The sequence below is a fragment of the Cenococcum geophilum genome (genome assembly GCF_001692895.1).
Source record: "Cenococcum geophilum 1.58 unplaced genomic scaffold K441scaffold_24, whole genome shotgun sequence".
Taxonomy (NCBI): domain Eukaryota; kingdom Fungi; phylum Ascomycota; class Dothideomycetes; order Gloniales; family Gloniaceae; genus Cenococcum; species Cenococcum geophilum.
Genome location: NW_027137582.1, coordinates 829,883 through 846,825, shown reverse-complemented (window position 1 = coordinate 846,825; position 16,943 = coordinate 829,883). Strand labels below are relative to the sequence as shown.

General features: G+C 50.3%; 6 protein-coding genes across 6 annotated transcripts; 4 read left to right on the top strand and 2 right to left on the bottom strand.

The window, feature by feature from the left end:
- Positions 1-3,813: 3,813 nt before the first annotated feature.
- K441DRAFT_127815 (uncharacterized protein) lies at positions 3,814-4,851 on the bottom strand. Its single transcript, XM_067640054.1, has one exon. It carries the CDS (start codon positions 4,600-4,602, stop codon positions 3,955-3,957), a length of 648 nt encoding a protein of 215 aa, XP_067503453.1. The 5' UTR covers positions 4,603-4,851; the 3' UTR covers positions 3,814-3,954.
- A 570-nt stretch (positions 4,852-5,421) lies between these two features.
- Positions 5,422-5,943, top strand: K441DRAFT_677819 (uncharacterized protein; the record flags this gene model as incomplete). Its single annotated transcript, XM_067651103.1, has 1 exon — positions 5,422-5,943. The coding sequence occupies one exon, from the start codon at positions 5,422-5,424 to the stop codon at positions 5,941-5,943; it is 522 nt and encodes a 173-aa protein (XP_067503452.1).
- Positions 5,944-6,310: 367 nt separating this feature from the next.
- Positions 6,311-8,914, top strand: K441DRAFT_127765 (uncharacterized protein). Its single transcript, XM_067640053.1, has 5 exons — positions 6,311-7,234; positions 7,284-7,362; positions 7,427-7,565; positions 7,622-7,954; positions 8,056-8,914. The coding sequence occupies exons 1-5, from the start codon at positions 6,458-6,460 to the stop codon at positions 8,753-8,755; spliced, it is 2,028 nt and encodes a 675-aa protein (XP_067503451.1). The 5' UTR covers positions 6,311-6,457; the 3' UTR covers positions 8,756-8,914.
- A 519-nt stretch (positions 8,915-9,433) lies between these two features.
- Positions 9,434-10,805, top strand: K441DRAFT_660746 (mitochondrial 54S ribosomal protein uL3m). Its single transcript, XM_067648761.1, has 3 exons — positions 9,434-10,051; positions 10,132-10,345; positions 10,397-10,805. Exons 1-3 carry the CDS (start codon positions 9,464-9,466, stop codon positions 10,522-10,524), a joined length of 930 nt encoding a protein of 309 aa, XP_067503450.1. The 5' UTR covers positions 9,434-9,463; the 3' UTR covers positions 10,525-10,805.
- Positions 10,806-11,953: 1,148 nt separating this feature from the next.
- On the bottom strand, positions 11,954-13,758 carry K441DRAFT_563860 (uncharacterized protein; the record flags this gene model as incomplete). The annotated part of the gene is made up of 5 exons (XM_067643623.1): positions 11,954-12,274; positions 12,385-12,929; positions 13,061-13,220; positions 13,300-13,322; positions 13,392-13,758. 5 exons carry the CDS (start codon positions 13,756-13,758, stop codon positions 11,954-11,956), a joined length of 1,416 nt encoding a protein of 471 aa, XP_067503449.1.
- Positions 13,759-15,716: 1,958 nt separating this feature from the next.
- K441DRAFT_660744 (uncharacterized protein) lies at positions 15,717-16,826 on the top strand. Its single transcript, XM_067648760.1, has 3 exons — positions 15,717-15,766; positions 15,814-16,304; positions 16,360-16,826. Exons 2-3 carry the CDS (start codon positions 15,814-15,816, stop codon positions 16,412-16,414), a joined length of 546 nt encoding a protein of 181 aa, XP_067503448.1. The 5' UTR covers positions 15,717-15,766; the 3' UTR covers positions 16,415-16,826.
- Positions 16,827-16,943: the final 117 nt, after the last annotated feature.

Below are 16,943 nucleotides of genomic sequence, written 5' to 3'. Positions count from 1 at the left end.
GTCACCTCGGTGCTATTGTAGATAAGTTGAAGAACGAGTGAGCCGACTGCCAGCGACATCGTAGAGGTCTTTCAGTATTTTAACAGTCGTCGCAAGGTAATCCTTTCGCTTAAATACGCTCTGCCAAAATACGCTCTGTCATATATTGCATATATCCATGCTGTTGTCCTTTAGAGGACGGATGACGTTCTCGTATCCATTTGCAAACTGCACTAGAGCGTCGATATCTCATACAAGGGCGGCCAGCCTCCGTTTGTATTCCTAATAATAGCCTTCTTTTGCCGACATGGAGAGCGTTCCTTTACAATAACCTTGAATTCATATCCTCGAATGACATCCGGTAGGCTGCGGGTGACCGTGGTTCCCGGTGTGCTGTCTCTTTGCACATTCTAGTCTATGAGAAACTCGAGGACCGACCAGATATTAATGATCATGTCTTTGAAGGTGTATTCTTCGCAGTCCGAAAGGTTGATAGAAGTGCTCTTCGAGGGTACTTCTATTGCGGACGGCCCGGTCGGACTTGCTGAAACTGCTTACCATCGACCACAAAAGGTTTCAACAAATTGCGACGGTGAGCAATATGAAGCATCGCACTAGAAGCCGGTACCAGCCATGCCCGTTTTTCCACCGTGTCGTAGAGAACTACAGGAGCCTTCTCCGCAGCAGAAACAGTCCTTTTATAAGGTCCACTCCTATGGAAGTGGCATTTGCCGTCTTTCGTTCCAAGGGTAAAATTGGCTTGTGCAGCCCCGAAATATTAAAACCAAATGGCCCCTCCCGCGAACTTAAGCGGCGCACCGGCATCTTCGGCCTCAGAATAGTCAATATTTTCGTGGTTAGCTATTTCAGATCCTAAGAGTGAACCTGGAACGCTACACCAACCAGCTATAGCGCGAGTGGTACACAGGCGGTCGGGACTCATTTCATCCAAGGTGGCTCGATTCTGACAACGCCTAAGGCTGTCTTGGTATGAGAGGCGAGTCTCGCGGCGAGGACTGGGGGATAAGGTGCTGTTGTACGCGATTTCCTTGGCGTTCTATCAGGACGCCTTTCAAGACAACTCCACCTTTAAACTCTACGGCGTGTCGAGCGCCAGCAATTCCGACCATTATATCTATTGGTATTTCCAAACCTACCTCACCCTGACGTTCTGACACTGAGAAATTGTACGCGATAGGTGCACCACAAAAGAGCGGCAGCCAGCAGGGGTCCCTTGGTGGATGCAAAGGCTCGAAGGGAAAAGTATGTCGAACTGGGTGTGCTGCGACGCAGTGTTCATAACTATGGCCTTACAATACGGCTAATTTATCACCAAACGGTGAACAGCTTAATGCTGTTCTAATACATGCAGGCTGATGTGTTAGCTCTACGAGCATATGCTCCGTCCCACAAGCAGTAATCAACATAAGGCTTAGAGACGTATCATAATGCTGGCACCACTAAATTGGATATCTAGGTCAAGGTCTGCGTAAGGGGCTGCCTGTACATTAGCCTCGAAAGCGTTATAAAGCTTGCATAAATTTTGCCAGAAGAGATTGAAAGACTGCACTCTCACGACGCTTAGCCATATATGGTCACATCAACGTATATTTTCCGATGATACTAGCGTAGCATCCTCAAGTTCTAAAGGGCGTCACCAAGTACAATATCTCGAGTAATTTTAACTGAAAAGAAAATACTATGGAGAAAGTGGAGAGTATGTGTATTACCTTTAGTATGCGCTGGTTTCCCCTCCTTATCATGACCTTCTTTAGAATCAAGAGCGGCTTGTAAAGCAAAAAGAAAGTACTGTCCACTGTTGGGCCATGTTTCCTGTAGATACGCGGAACACGTAGTTGCTTGGGCGTACAATGCAGAGCCTGTTAAAGTGACCAGTGATCCAATTCGAGGTAGGTATTCACCGAACTGGGATTGCAGAAACTTTGGGAGACTCCATGTGACGTTGAAGGGAGCTCTATAGTAGTCTTAGCGGTAGTCGCACCGTTTGTCCTCGTGCTGTTGGAACTTCGAGAGAGAGCCTTTGTGATACTAGGTATCTGGCCCAATCCATGAAGATCGGGTTATAACCGCAAATGCTTTTTCGCATGGCAGCGTTTCCTAGGCATGGCGTCTTGCACTACTATGTCTTTATAGTCTCCTGCATGTTGCTTGCTCTATTGTTGTGCAGTGAGAGGCTCCAATTGAGGGTCTGCAACCTTATCTCATTAGCTACGCTGTTGCATTACTGTCATTGAATTTGCTGCCGTGCAACTCACATCCTCATCCGATCCGCTGTGTAGACTCCTTATACCCAACAAATTTGCCTTATGAGTCCGCAACGGATTCACCGACATCACTCAAGCCGTCAAAATCTAGAGAAGATAGCGAATGCGCCGCCGACCGAGCATGGTCCCAGCCCATACCCGTGTTATGAGCTCTGGCTGTAAATGATATTTTGAAGCACGGCAAGCTTTCGGGAACAAGCTAGCGGAAACGCAATTAACTGAGGCGCGCGAGTGGTTAAACCGCTTGAACTGCGGAAAAATCTGTATGTGGCATACAGGACGAGACTACAGGAAGTGGAACATTGTTCGTCAGCGAGGACCTACTCGGCCGCCTGCTGCCGTGCATCCTCACAGCCTTGCACAGCCTCAACGCGGTGCGTCCCGAAGATGGCGCTAGGCTAAAAAGCACAAGCAAGCGAGCGGAAGTAAGAGAAGCGCCTGCCTGAAAGCACAGGTGAGGCGTTCCGGGCGTATCTAGAGCTGTTTGATCACACTGTGATGACGCCTTAGGGCAAGCCTTAGGGCAAGCCTCAGGGCGTGTCAGGGCGTGCTAGGGCGTGCCAGAGCAATCCCACGGCAGGGAGTGGTATAGAAGATCAGTTAGCCTTGGAAACCCTAATTGGCGAATATGGCTGTTCTCGCAGGACTCTCGTGTTGGAAAACGAGTCAATGTGTGATGGAGTTCGGAAATTGGAGTTGAAATGAAGTCTCAAAGGGCTGAACCGATGGCACGTGACTTTGAACTAGATTCTGCCCCCGTTCCCTGATATGGATTTAGGATTACGTACTCGGATAATGAGAGTTCTCTAGAGTGATCCTACACATCTAGATATTATGTGGATGTATTGATTCGCTTACGATAAACAGGTTATGTTAATATGTCCAAGTCTACCATCATTGGACTTAGCTTTTCTTAAGAACTTTGTCACTCGTCTTGTAGATTCTGAAGTTCGGCCCGGGGAAAACGACATTATCACACACATTAATTACATAACCTAGAAGACACTTGAAGATTGCATCTACCCTCCCGTTATGTCTAGAAAAGGAACTTTGGCGAAGCCAGTCCGACCACATGATCAGATCAGAAGCCGACCTGTGATGCTGGAAGGATTTAAAACTACCACAACTCGGAGAATGGCCGGTGTTAACTTGTTGCAGGCAGTTTGCTACATTTCCAGGCTTACAGATGCAGGGGATGTGCTGTGCCGTAGGGGCACGAGCCAACTTTCGTTCAGCGGCAAGCGAAGGATTTTTCGTAATTCGGAGCTTCTGAAAAAGCAGGGGTTCCATTCGTTGCGGCATTTGTGGAGGGCGAAGAGATATGCGGCGAGTGCGGCGAGGCATCGCGGCACAGCAATACGTTTTTGAAGTTCTCTCCGATTCCCTTGAGCCCCAGCTCTTAAACATCAAGGCCAATTGACTCGCCTCAGGCCCTAAGGAATGATCTAGGTATCTAGGGGCTAATTCGGCTTCAAGTTTAGAGTAAGGATTCTATAATCTGATAGAATGTATTAACTATGTTCGCGTGAAGGCGGGATTACCAGATTTAGCACCTCTTGCAAAACCTCGCATGTTGAATTACGACCGAAAGAAGCAAAGGCATTTAAAGATGGTGAATCTGCAGCAGCGGGCAGACTGCTGCAAGTCTTGCCAGATTAACTTTGCATACTGAAGCGTCTGATAGCCCAACTCAAAGTTCGGCACCAGCTGCCGCGAATCTAGGTAATATATGCGCGTCTAGGCGTTCTTGGAGCGAAAACGCACGGTCAGCGTCTGCTGAGGATCGCACTGTCTGCGGGAAGACGGAACGGCTCGGGCCCAGCAGAGTTACGCGGGGTATGTAGAAAATGAAAGGAAGAAAATTGGTTACCAAAGTGACGGAGACGAGAAGGAGATTCGCAATCGATATTTCACCTGGACCGATAATCCGATGATCAAACAAGATTCCTAAACAGGCAAGATTGGTGGTGATTGGATGTAATATTGGAGGTGGTTGATTGGCTTTCCTTGTCGTGTCATGTGCACAAATGCTGTGATGGGTTGGTCTCTCCGATACGTCCTTCGCGCGGATATGGTATGCAGGTGTTCGTCCAGCATGTTTGGCACAGAATACACTTTCACTGGATTTAGTTCCGCACCCCTTGTTAAGGCGAAGCTGACCAGAACGCCTGTTCTTTTGGTGTCTTTGAGCCGATCTGAATGTGGCGCTTATGTGTCCATGTTTTCTAGCTGCAGCGTCTGTTCGGCCTCCGGCGACAACAGCTAGGGAGCAAATTGGTGTTTGGTCCTCTTTGGCGACGGTCGGGGCGGATGTTACACAGCAGCTGCTAAGCCTCATTCCTGGAGGCGTGAGCCCCGGAGAAGATGCGACGGGCGCGTAAATAGATGGTAGAAGGGGAGCTTAAAAGGTGAAGACAAGACAGTCGGCCACGGGATAGGCCATGTTCTGTGGCGTGGATAGCCTGATGAAACGAAAGTCGTTGTCGGCCGCCTGAGGCTTCGCAAAAGCAGGCCATGGAAACCGCTGACAGACCCAACGCAGAACCCTCTTGGTCGGCGCATCGCTGACCTCCCAAGATACCTTAGCGCGCCCAGGGCTCAGCCCGGCGGGCGGCAGGAGCAGGAGTAGCACAAGCCCCAGCACCAACAACAGTCGTAGTGGCAGTATATTGCAACAAACTCCCTTAATCACAGCGTAGCCGCCAGCGCGCGAAAGGTCGGCGCTAAGGACAGGAGAAAAGTGAGAAAAGTTTGAAGTTCGGGGCAGGCGCCAGGCGGGTTGTGAAAAGGGATGCTCACAGCCTCCCCAGGCCCAAAGGGCAGCTGGCCTGAGACATGTTGATATCCTCACCCGTTCAGCGCAGATCCTGCATGGGGTGCCGTTTGATGGCGGGCAAAGCACCTGCGCTGGCGGCGAGCCTGGCGCGGCTGTCGCAAAGACAGTCGACTCGTGTCACGCAGCGGAAGCAAAGGCGACACGGTTGTCGGCTCTTACTCGGCTCTCAGTCCGCTCTCAATTTGGCGAGGCACATCCCAGCCAATGGGCCTCGTATTAGGGAGTGTATCGTGCATATCGTGCATGGCATAGCCCGCACCTGCCCCCGACTGCGTTAGCCGCTTTTGCCCTCCCCTTGGAGAAATGGTGGGGATGCTAGCCATGTGTGCCGCTGCAGACGGCTCTTGCACGCTGCTTGTCGAGGGAGCCACGACTGCAGGACCTGCCGCCCTCATATATTCTGCAGTTGCATGCTGCGCTGTGGCTCCGTGCCAGCCCACAGTCGTGCTGCTTTGCCGTGCTTGCGCTGCTGGTGTTGAGCCTTTTGTCGCCGGCGTCGACGGCAGGCGCGGGCGGTCTCTCGCTCGTCTATGCGCCGCTTCGAGCTCCGCAGCCCTCGTCGGCCGTCCTGTCCCTGCTGGCGACTATCCTCTACTAAACCCTAGCCGCCTGCAGCTGCTCAGTGGAGGCCAATCAGCGCTACGGGCTGGGATCAAGCTGTGCGGCCACCTTTGCAGCCCTTCATTGAGGACAAGAACAGCCGCCATCCTCGTCGGCGTCCTTGTCCACGCTGCGCCCCTCCCCCGAACTTCTGCTCGACTCCGACCTTCATCTTATACACTGTGCATTTCCGCCTTCAGCAGTATACCATCGCCGTCGCAGTCGCAGTTCCACCCACTCTGAATCGTCGTATTTCGCGGCTACCGCCCTCCGACTCGACCTAGAACCCACGGCTAACGAGACGAGCCATCCGCGACATTGCCCCGCCAGGACGCGCAGTTCCACCACGACTCTTGCGGGCTGTTTTGAGGACTGCTGGGTATTTTTCTAGGCATCGCGGGCTCGATTGTCTCCAAACCAAACCGAGCATCCTTCTCGCGGATCCTGCTTCACCACTCACCATAAGCGCGCAAGCCGCCGCTTTGTGCTTGTGCAACAATCGAAAATATACGCAGTCGTACCAAAAAATTCGACCAGGAGGAGCGCTCAGAAGGAGAAGAACCTTTGTCGTGTCTGAATTGGATAAACAGTGCGGGAGAAGCTAGAGTACCCAGGTTCTAAGATCCGTCGGCGTTGGGGGCCGAGAGCGTGCAATCGATTTGATATTTCCAAGAATCGCCCCATCAGCCTACCTGTAGCTTCGAAGCCAGTGTTATTTGGCTTGCGGGCTCATATTCAGGCTTTCTTTTTTTTTACCATGCCGTCTGTTGCCCAAGGGCCTTTGACCAACGGAGTTGATTTCGTGCACAAAGACAAGGTTGGAGAGCCTCTAATATCTGGCTTCACTGCTGTGAATGGGAGAGGATCGCCACCACAAGCTCATAAAACGAACGGCGTGAACGGCGTGAACGGCACCAACGGCATGACCAGCGATACGATACACGTGCGACCATTATCACAACAAAGTCCGGACGAAACACAAGATCAGAAGATCCCTGTGTCTCAAAAAGACGACTGGCAGTTCGCTTCCCCCAACGGAAACGGTGCTAGAGTAGTGACTCCTCCAAGCAGCTACAGCAGAGAGTCGGTTGAAAGCTCCGAAAACCGAAAACGGTCGAGTCCCGACGACGAAGAAGAGAATAGCTACCATCCGCACGACACTACAGTTAATCCATTAAGGAGACGGGTTGATACCTACGAGTCCACACCAAGAGACAATTCTCCCAACACTATACCCCACGGCCTGCCAATGTCTATAGAACATACTCCACAGCACAGCTATCAAGGCGTGAACGGCGAGCGCAACGACAGAAATTGGCCAACTCGAGACTCAGTTGGGGCTATGAACGACAGTCAGTTTGCAGAGGCCCTACAGCGGGAGTCGCGTAGCATGGAATCACCATCAGGCGGAGCAGATGGGAGCCCTGAGGATTCGTCCATGACCGCTGGTGATATGCAAAACGCAGCAGAACGCTCCAGCACCACTGAGATTACCCGAGCTGGCGTCCAAGTTGACCCTAAGAAGAGAAAGAGGGTATGACTTCACCTCTAATAATGCGAATTATATAGCTAATTCTGATCAGCAATTTGCTAATCGTACGAAGACGGGTTGTCAAACGTGTCGGAGGAGGAAGAAAAAATGTGATGAGGCAAAGCCCGAATGTGCGTTGATGTTACCCGCGCTCTTTTAAACCAGCAATACTAGCAGAGTACTAACTATATATAGGTAGCAACTGCCTCCGCGGTGGTTTTATATGCGAAGGTTACGCCAACAAGGCTACGTGGACAAAACCCAGTATTTCTAAAGGTCATGTTCCATTGCAGGCAAAAGATAGCTTCTCTGAGCAGTCAACACTTTATCACCGGTGAGTAGCAATCGGCAATCCTTCAGAGCTACTCTTCTAACCTCTTGTCATTTCAGGCATGGTCATGCGCGAGAAGGCTATGTTAATTCAAACCCACCACCACCACAACAGATCGATGGCGCCCGGGCCAGGCCGATTGTGGTCGAAGAACATGACCGCCAGCCTGCAAGAAACCCATGGGGCAACCCGTGGCCAGAAAATCATCATCGGCCATATACTCAAGAGCATACCCAGGCGCCGGAGTATTCTCATCCTCCGCCTATAGCAGCTCATCCAAGACCCCAACACCCAGGACACCCCGGCGAGTATGAGCAGCATCCCGGTCCTGCTGCGATAGCGCAACGCCCACCGGCTCCTCAGGCCTACAACCACACCCAAAACGTACAAAAGTAAGTTTACTTAACTTTTTTCTTCTCTAACAATATCCGTCATTTCGTACAGATAGATTCCTCTCCCACTCTTTTCTGTCTGCTAACAGAACGAATAATAGCATAAATAGCTCTCAATCTGCCTTGACTGCCCAGCTTGCTCTTCAACGTCAAGCCCAGACGGCGGTGCACCCTCCACAAGCGCCTCCCCCACCGCAAGCTGCTCCGCCTGCACAGCCGCCTTCTCAAAAGTCGGAGAAAGAGAAAATGCTTAATGGCGAGTGGTACAAATTATTCGGTCCTCAGTTGGTTGACGAACGCGAGCAATGCAAAGCTTATCTATTTCGCTTCAACAATTCAACGAACCCAAATGTGGGAGTATCTCGCGAGGAGCGCGCACGTCTCTTCCGGGCTGTCCTTGAAGCTCCATGGGCACGCAACGCGAATTCTCCCAACAGTCCAAATGGCAGTCTTGGCAGGGACGTCTGCGTTGAAGCGCCATTCACCTGCGATTATGGATACAACATCAACATCGGCGATGAGGTTGTAATCGGATCCAATTGCACTATTCTAGATCCCTGCCGTATCGTTATTGGCCCGCGAACAATCATCGGCCCTAATGTCAACATATTTGGCAATACGGTCTCAACAGATCCGCGAGCTCGGAAGGGTAGTCAGGGTACTGCCGTCGGCTCTCCTATTAATATCGAGGAGGATGTCTACATTGGTGGCAACGTGACCATTCTCCCGGGCGTTCGAATTGGAAAGGGTTCGACGGTCGGTGCGGGATCCGTCGTAACACATGTGAGTACTGACCCCTAATTGCCTTGAGGTGCCTAAGCTAATGCCGTTCTCTCAGGATGTTCCACGCTTCACCGTTGCCCTCGGCAATCCGGCCAGAGTAAAACGCGGCATCTGGCTTAATGAAAATAATTAAAGCCGCGCCGTTTCGATTTCATTCTGTCGAAGAAGCAGTATGCTACAGTGCCTCGGAGAAGCGCACAGTGGTCCGCGTATTAAACATCTCGATTTTGTACTAATGCTTCTTTTCCTTGGCTATGTTACCATATACACCGCATACATCACCTGGTCTGTGATGGAGTCTTGGAGTAATTTGTAGCAGTGAGCCGGATACCTGCATTATCGCTCTGTGTAGTTGTTGCTCTTTGTTCTGGGAGGCTTTACATGTATATATGAAGTCATGACAAGTGCATATAATGTGATCTTAACCTCCAAAATAACTCTTGTGCCAAAAGTTTTCCGGCTGTAGCCCTTCTGAATGCCTTCATGCTTTCGATGCAAAGTGTTCTCGTAGAATAACCAGTTTGAGAATAAACATAATCAGATTTAAGATCATATGCCTGCAACACTACATATACCATATCTGATTAAGTGAATGCATTGGGCACCGAATCAGTGGTTGCGAAGCGCGCCTTGGCATTCTCGAGCGCCAGAGCCGCGGCGGCCCAAAAAACCCTCGAGCTGCAACACTACGGATCCATCACAACAAGCACCAACGCAGCAGCCGCCATGCCGCCCAAACCACCCCTCAATTGGGGTCTCCTACCCCCACCCTTCCTCCTCCCCTCCTCCACCTCCTCTTCCTCACCGTTTCTGGCCACCACCGCCCGCCGATCCATCAAATCCATCAACACACCGCGCCCCGACCGCTTCGCCCACAACCCCAACCTGCCCGCGCTGGGCGCCACGACGGCCGCAGCCCTCGAGCGCAAGGCCGCCACGCTACCTCTACGCTCCGGCGCCCTCGCCATCAAGCGCGGCATGACGGCGCTCTACGACGCGGAGACGGGCAAGCGGACGCCCTGCACGGTGCTGCAGCTGGAGCGCAACGAGGTCGTGGCGCTCAAGACGCGGCCGCGGCACGGGTACTGGGCGGTGCAGGTCGGCGCGGGCTGGAAGCACCCCAGCAACGTCACCAGGCCGCTGCTCGGGCACTATGCGAAGGCCGGCGTGAGTCCCAAGAGGTGGGTGGCCGAGTTCAGGGTCAAGGATGAGGCGGGGCTGGTTGAGGTCGGGGAGGCTATTAGGGCAGGCTGGTTTAAGGAGGGGCAGTTTGTGGATGCGAGGAGTAAGAGTCGCGGTATGGGGTTTGAGGGTGTAAGTGGCTCTCCTGCCTGCATTTTATGATATAAGAGAATGTGAAGGTGTGGACTGGGAGCTGATACACCAGTTTGTAGGGTATGAAAAAACATGGCTGGGGCGGTCAGCCAGCTTCCCATGGTAACTCTTTAACGCATCGAGCGATGGGCTCTTCGGGTGGTGGACAGGGCAGCGGTTCGAGAGTGCATCCCGGGAAGAACATGGCGGGACGGATGGGCGCGGAGAGGGTCACGATACAGAATCTGAAGGTCCTGAAGGTGGACGAGCCGAATGGGCTAGTGGTCGTTAATGGTAGGACCGGACACGGTATAATGAGATTTGCAGAGGCTAATGGTTGTGTAGGATGTGTTGGTGGTCCTAAAGGCTGCATTGTGCAAATTCAAGACGCCATCAAGAAGCCGTGGCCAGAGATTACGATGCCATTGAGCGATAGTACAACGGCTGCGGCAGCGGAAGCGGTGGCAGCTTAGATAAGACGCTGGATACAAGCTGCTTGTATATTATGGACATTGCCTCTCGTGGCGTCTGGGTTGGAAGGTTGCATTGCAGAGGAAGCGTCATGAGATACTTGTATATTTCAGGAATGTATCGAAATTACTAGCCAAGTCACCTCATCGTCTTCATTGATTATACTGAAAGCCTTTTACGGTCAAGCATTCTGCTCTAAGGAATAACAGCTCTCTTAGTGGAACTGTTAACATTACTATAAAGAAAAGAACATACCACAATGGTACTATTACTCCGCTCTCAGGACTATGTTTAACTATTCAATATTCAACTTCATTGAGAATATGCTCTCTATCAAATATCTATTATTCTACTAATATCATTCCTCAGCCAAGCATCTATCTCGTATCCTCTCGAAAACACATTCTCTAATTTTAAGAAATATGACACAAGCCAAAAAAAGTACTCTTCGCTGTAACGGCCTTTGCTCGCCTCCTTATATTCGTATACACAAGGGGACCGCCATTTGGCCCTCGCCATGCGATGCAATTTGTGACAGGGGTTTGAGGAACCCAGACACTCACAGGAATATTCACAATATCTCTGATTACACGAAGCAATTCAAGAAGCCATAACGGCAAACCGGTTAGGTGTAACCCTCAATGGCGTGTGCGATAATCTACTCTCCCGATTGATTCCAGATTTCTCGTGGAGACTCGGATGTTTCCCGAATTTCACCCCTATCTTCCGATATCACCCCTCGTTTGATAAAGTAATTTCTGACCTTCACATCTTTCACAGTATCATTGATAGAGGTCTACTCTAGGGGAATCTTCCGGGATTCCCTAGGAATACTTAGCACACTATAACTTTGTGAAAGGAGTCGCTCTAAAATAGTGCCGAGGTGAGAATGGTTATGAAACCCTTGGAGAGCGCATAGAAAGCTTATACAGAAAACCGCTGAACGAGAGAAACGATGGCCGGAATCGTCGACTAAACTGGCTTAGAGGGTGCAGACTAATTTAAGCGTGCGGCAAGGAGATGCATGGCGGACATATCCAATGGAGAAAGTATCGCGAGGGTTTTCCAGCGTGAGCATGTGCTTAGCTAGGATAGTTACGCTATATGACTTTCAAGGAGGCGGTTTGTAAACATAATCTCAAGAATAAATATATTTTTGGTTCCCATGCTGCCCTCTCTATTCCCAACCCAGCCCAATTATGTCATTATCTCCCTTTCAATTGGAACCTTTATACTCATCTCGACTTCCAATGCTACCCTCAACACCTCCGTCTCTTCAATTTGTTATCCGTCAACACCTGTCTCATTTTGAGTCTAGCCATGTATCCTCAAATACGTCTCATGTAACCGTGCGCCCCCAACTAGCCACAGTTTAAAATGCGCCAAAATGAAATATTCTAAACGCCAAATATTCCAATGAGCAAAATTCTATCAAACTCTCAACACCCTCAGCGGCACCTCCGTATCCCCCTCCTCTCCTGGCTCTCCCACAATCATCGGCGACATCAAGCCTCGCTCTTCCTCTGCGGACCCCCTACCTCTCCCCTCTCCGTCTTTTAATTCGTGCTCTTTACGCATGGCGACATAGATCGCGGACCCTAAAATTAGAGAGGAACCAACAATCGAGAGGGCGCCGGGCGTAGTGCCCCAGATGAGCTTGTCAAATGCTAGGGCAAACAGCATCTGCGTGTAGACCATGTTTGTAGCACGCGAGGATTTCTCGTATTGAAGGCCTGCTGCGAGGAGGAATTGCTGTGTGACGTCAGAATATCGTAAACCACAAGACACAGGCTGCCGGGCTCCATATTCGTATTTTGCTTTGGAAAAAAGAATAACTAATGACTAGAAAGGGAAAAACTCACCATCACGAACCCGCAGATGCCCAAGAAGAATAAGTAGCACCATTCCTTGAAATCAGCCGGCAGCAAAAATCCTACACCCGGTAGTGAAAACATCATGACTACACTAACAAGCGTGCACCACACAGCAAAGTAATTCACAGTGATAAGCGGATGTGCTCGTTTCCCGATCCAGCGTAGTGTTGTGTATGCGATTGCAGCTCCTAATACACCTAGCATGGCAACACCAACAGCAGCAGCACGCTGGGCAGGTGTCACATCGTCAAAGTTACTTGCAGAGTGCTGCTTAGGTGCAGTACTGGTGGTATTAGCACTACCGCTGGGCGCGAAATCGCCGTTCCCACTAGCAGGTGGTGCGGAGGGTGAAGACGCGAAGAGTGATGTCGGACGTGCGATAAGAACAACGCCAAAGAGGGAAACGTAAGCAGCTATTTGCTCTATGCGGGTGAAAGGTTCGTTGATGAGATAAGAGCAGGCCCAGCATGCGAGGGAAGGGGCAAGAAACGTTATTACGGTTGCATCGGCTAGAGGAAGGTAAAGCAAGGAGTCTAAAGCTATGCGTAAGCTCTAGGCCTAATCCATTCGTGTATGGTAGATCAGTTGAAGGGCTTCAGAGTCAAGTGGGGTATGAAAAGTGACGGTGGTCTTTTGTAAAGAAACACTGGGATGAGAAAGGGACACTTGCAGTACATGCCAAATACACCGAAGAAGCCTCCAAGGCCTCGAGCCACGAGCAGTGGTCTTACTTCTTTCATGCCTAATGGAAAATGCTCGATCTTTCTATACCACATGTAACATGATGCGAAAACGAATGTGATACCCATACGTGCAAAGAGGATCTTTTATAATCCGTGGTCAGTACCAATCACAATCACAATAACTTGTGATAGGTAAGCTTGAAAAGGAGCTTGGAATTACCTGAAACGGATCCAATCCTTTGCCTATACAATGAGTGACACATGTCAGCCAAAGCTTACGGCCATGTAAGAAGCTTAGTATAACAAACATACCATGGTTCCCCTCAACCTCCAATAACCTCGTTGTAACATTCATCAACGTTCCAAACACCTGTGCCAATAAAACAAGTGCTAAGCCTTTATTTCTCGTCCAAAATACAGCAGCCTTTTCCTTCAACGTCTTTGGTGGGGCAGGCGAGGAGGATGCATGTCTCCTACTCGCAGGAACAGGGAGATAATCCGGAATCCGGCCAATGCGTATATTGTTCAGATCATCGATGGATATGTTCGACAGCGTATCTGGGGAGGGAGCTCGAATGCCTCCAGTGAAGGGGACAGTCAACTGCTCCTGGTCCGATTTCGCTGAGGGCTTAGCAGGGATAGAGGACGTAAAGTCATCGTCATTGACATCCTCAGTCATAAGGCTCTTGCCATGGTCGAAGGATACCTTGGGCGGGGGCGGCAAGCTCATGGTGGTTCATTGAAATACCTTGTGGAGGAAGGCAGATATGAGAGAGCGGCTGCTACAGTCCCCAATGATGGAGGCATCTGGACGAAGTGTGGAGACGCTGCTGCTACTAGCAATTGGTGAGTCAGCGCCGCCGCAGACTCAGATCGTAGGCTTCCCGTAGTGATTTCTTTTGAGCGGAGAGCACACGACTGGCGCAGCAACGGCGTCTGAGGAACCCCTCGTTCGCTGCGATATTCCCCCGGTCGATGCACACCAACGGGCGAATGACAGCCGGAGAAAGTGTGCTTTGTCATGAGGTACAGCGGGACAAAGTCCCGGATCAGCGCTTCTGCCCTGGTTTAGATTCTGCGACTCGTTATAAGTCCACGAGGTGCAAGCCCTCGGAGTTTTCCTAACGATGGAATTGGTCGTCGTTGCAGAAATAGCTGTGTGGCGCTGACTTTCTGCATTGACCTCGACTGCTCCAAACGAACTCAGAGCTGCACCTAAAGCCTCGACCTTCCGCCTCTTGCTTTCTCCACCTCTTGTCTCTTGCTTTCTGCGCCTCTTGACAGCAGACACTCCGACTCCGGCCCTGCAAGACGAACTCCTGCAGCACTCCAGCCCAGAGATAGGGTGGGTATCCAGACTCGAATACGCACACCGGAGCAGTGGAAAATTGTGCGAGAATCCAGTCCTCAGCACACCCGCAAACCGAAGAAGTAGTCAAATTCTGCACTCATCTAGTACTCGATTCGTAGATTTCGGATAAAGAGATGTAATGCGAGCTGCGGCTGATGGGAATGTTTTCGTCTCCCTGGGTCAAGCACTCCCTCATCCTTTTCTCCATCTCTTGCTCCATTAAGCTCATGGCATCCTAATACACGCCACGAAAATGTGTTCGATGAGAGCATATTTGGTGGAAACATCAGAGGCGTTTGCGATATTAATACACTGGCTCTTGAAATCCCCCATCTCTTGAAGAAACGCTTCCAGCTCGCTCTTTCTCCATCTGGTATATTGCCAAGCCGTTTAATGTGTAATTTGCAAATTGATTCAAATTTGGCGGGAAGTATTACAAACGTCTTTTTAAATTATCTCGTAGCAGCGATTTTGTGAGGTAGCGAGTTGCTGCGAGAGTTAGCTTGGAAAATCTAGAGTCTTGACGAAGTGAATTCTTAACCCACCTATTTCGCCTTTTCATCTTTCACCTGACTTCCATGAAATAACCTTTGGGCTGCTTCGGAGACTGCGGCTTCACAAAGCCGGAAATTCCGTCCTAGGCTATTTGGAGGCTCATAAATGCCTAATCTTCCATCACTCGGCCGCCAGGATACAGAACCTCAGCTTTGACGAAAGGCATCCAACCTCACAGTGGTAATCTCAAACTACCTGCTCTCACCCTACTCATATTAACATCCTTTGTTGGGTCCGTAGAGCATGGCTTCGACTCAGCCTGGAAGCTCTCCGAGCTCTGCAGCGCTTTCTAAAGCGAAGGCGTATTTCTCGGAATCTGTCGATGCACTACAACTTCTTCAAGAGCATGAACTCGCCGAACTCAGTATGCAGCTCACAACAAAAAATAAAAATCATACAGAACCTTGCAGTAGCAAGGAAAGTCCGAAATCTCAAAATAAATACGAGGTGCCAGTTCATGGGAAGCTCATACAAAATACCCACGAGGTGAAGAAGGCCACTGTGAGTTTGACACTGCTTTATCTTCATTGCCGGCCTGGTTTAGTACTACTCGAATCCCAGCTACGCTCCGTTCGAACGGCTAAGGGGTAACTCAGGCCTGGTCCATGAAAGTCTCACAACTAAGGACGGGAATGATCTTGAATGGATATGGATAGCAAGGGCCCCAGCTAACAAGCTCTATCACAGATATTCCCAACCCAGCCAAGGCAACCTACAACCTTCATGAGCCTCCCGGTAGAGCTTCGTCTGCAGATTTATGAATACATTTTTGGGGTCACTTCTGCCAGGCAGTCAACAACGATTAGATACACGCTCTGCTGGACGTACATGGATATCCGTCGGAATTCTTTAAAGAGGATCTGCCTCTGCCCCGGAAGAGACGATGGCCGACCTCACAACTACCTCAGGCGCCGCTGCAATGGCCCGCATGTTCGCTTCTTGGGTCGAAAAGAATTCCGAAATATAGATGAATCAAAAGTAGACGCATACCTTCATGCTATCACACCTGGCAATGATATACTACGCGTTAGTCAACGCACCCACGCCGAGGCGCTTCCGATTCTTTACAGGAGTCGTAACTTCAAGTTCTGCGGCGGGGAGTACTTCGGTGCCGACTCCCTATATTCTATTGCTTTTTTTATCTCTAGTCTTTCACAATACGCTAAGCCCCATCTTCAGGAGCTCACAATCAGCTTTAAATTCTATTGGTATGACGAAACACCACATCGATACCGTCGCTCGTTCGCAGATTTCTGTGATCTGATTTCGAGCGAGCTAAAAGGTCTCCAGAAGCTTAACATCGAATTTGGATTGGTTTACAGTACGATGTTAGTTAACCTCTCCAGGCGGAGTGTGAGAAAGAAGGCTACAAACCTGGAAAACATACGAACACAAAAGGGCAGTTTTAATCAGAAGTACTGGTGGGTAGATGGAGCGCATGTCCTCGGCCCGTTCGCTGCTCTCCTACGTGGTAACCCAGAGCTCACTCTGTCCATTACTTCCCCAATGGATAACAAGCCTTATATTCCTAAACTATGCGGAGTAGATGACGAGGAAACATTTAAGAAAGGAAGCTTTTATCTCAACCAGGAACAGGTCAACAGGTTCTTCGCCAAAATAGATGGCAAGAGATACGCCAGGAAGGCTCGGAAGGCTGCAGGAGAAGGTGGTATGGAGTTACCAGAGGGTCTCGAGGAGTTCTTGCTATCTTGTCAAGACAGTATGTAGAGGCACGGATGTTCTCTGAAAATTCGGGAGTGCTTGACCACTTTTGACCTTTTGAGACGATCCAGATATGCTTGCGCGGTGGAGTGTTTTGTGCTTTGCAATGACAGCACCTCTCGAGGGTGGAAATATGGCTTCTGAATCAGAGGTATAAAGTAGACAGCAATTAAAAGGCCATTTCCCCTCCCCACCTCACGCCAGCCCAACCCCACAGGAAATCCCCCAGACCCCGA

Coding starts and splice junctions, on each gene's coding strand:
- K441DRAFT_127815 (XM_067640054.1), bottom strand. CDS start 4,602: ATGAGGCTTAGCAGCTGCTGTGTAACATCCGCCCCGACCGTCGCCAAA.
- K441DRAFT_127765 (XM_067640053.1), top strand. CDS start 6,458: ATGCCGTCTGTTGCCCAAGGGCCTTTGACCAACGGAGTTGATTTCGTG. Junction 7,235..7,283: donor ACCCTAAGAAGAGAAAGAGG/GTATGACTTCAC, acceptor AATTCTGATCAG/CAATTTGCTAATCGTACGAA. Junction 7,955..8,055: donor CACACCCAAAACGTACAAAA/GTAAGTTTACTT, acceptor AACGAATAATAG/CATAAATAGCTCTCAATCTG.
- K441DRAFT_660746 (XM_067648761.1), top strand. CDS start 9,464: ATGCCGCCCAAACCACCCCTCAATTGGGGTCTCCTACCCCCACCCTTC. Junction 10,052..10,131: donor GCGGTATGGGGTTTGAGGGT/GTAAGTGGCTCT, acceptor ACCAGTTTGTAG/GGTATGAAAAAACATGGCTG. Junction 10,346..10,396: donor TGGGCTAGTGGTCGTTAATG/GTAGGACCGGAC, acceptor ATGGTTGTGTAG/GATGTGTTGGTGGTCCTAAA.
- K441DRAFT_660744 (XM_067648760.1), top strand. CDS start 15,814: ATGGATATCCGTCGGAATTCTTTAAAGAGGATCTGCCTCTGCCCCGGA. Junction 16,305..16,359: donor ATCGAATTTGGATTGGTTTA/CAGTACGATGTT, acceptor AAGGCTACAAAC/CTGGAAAACATACGAACACA.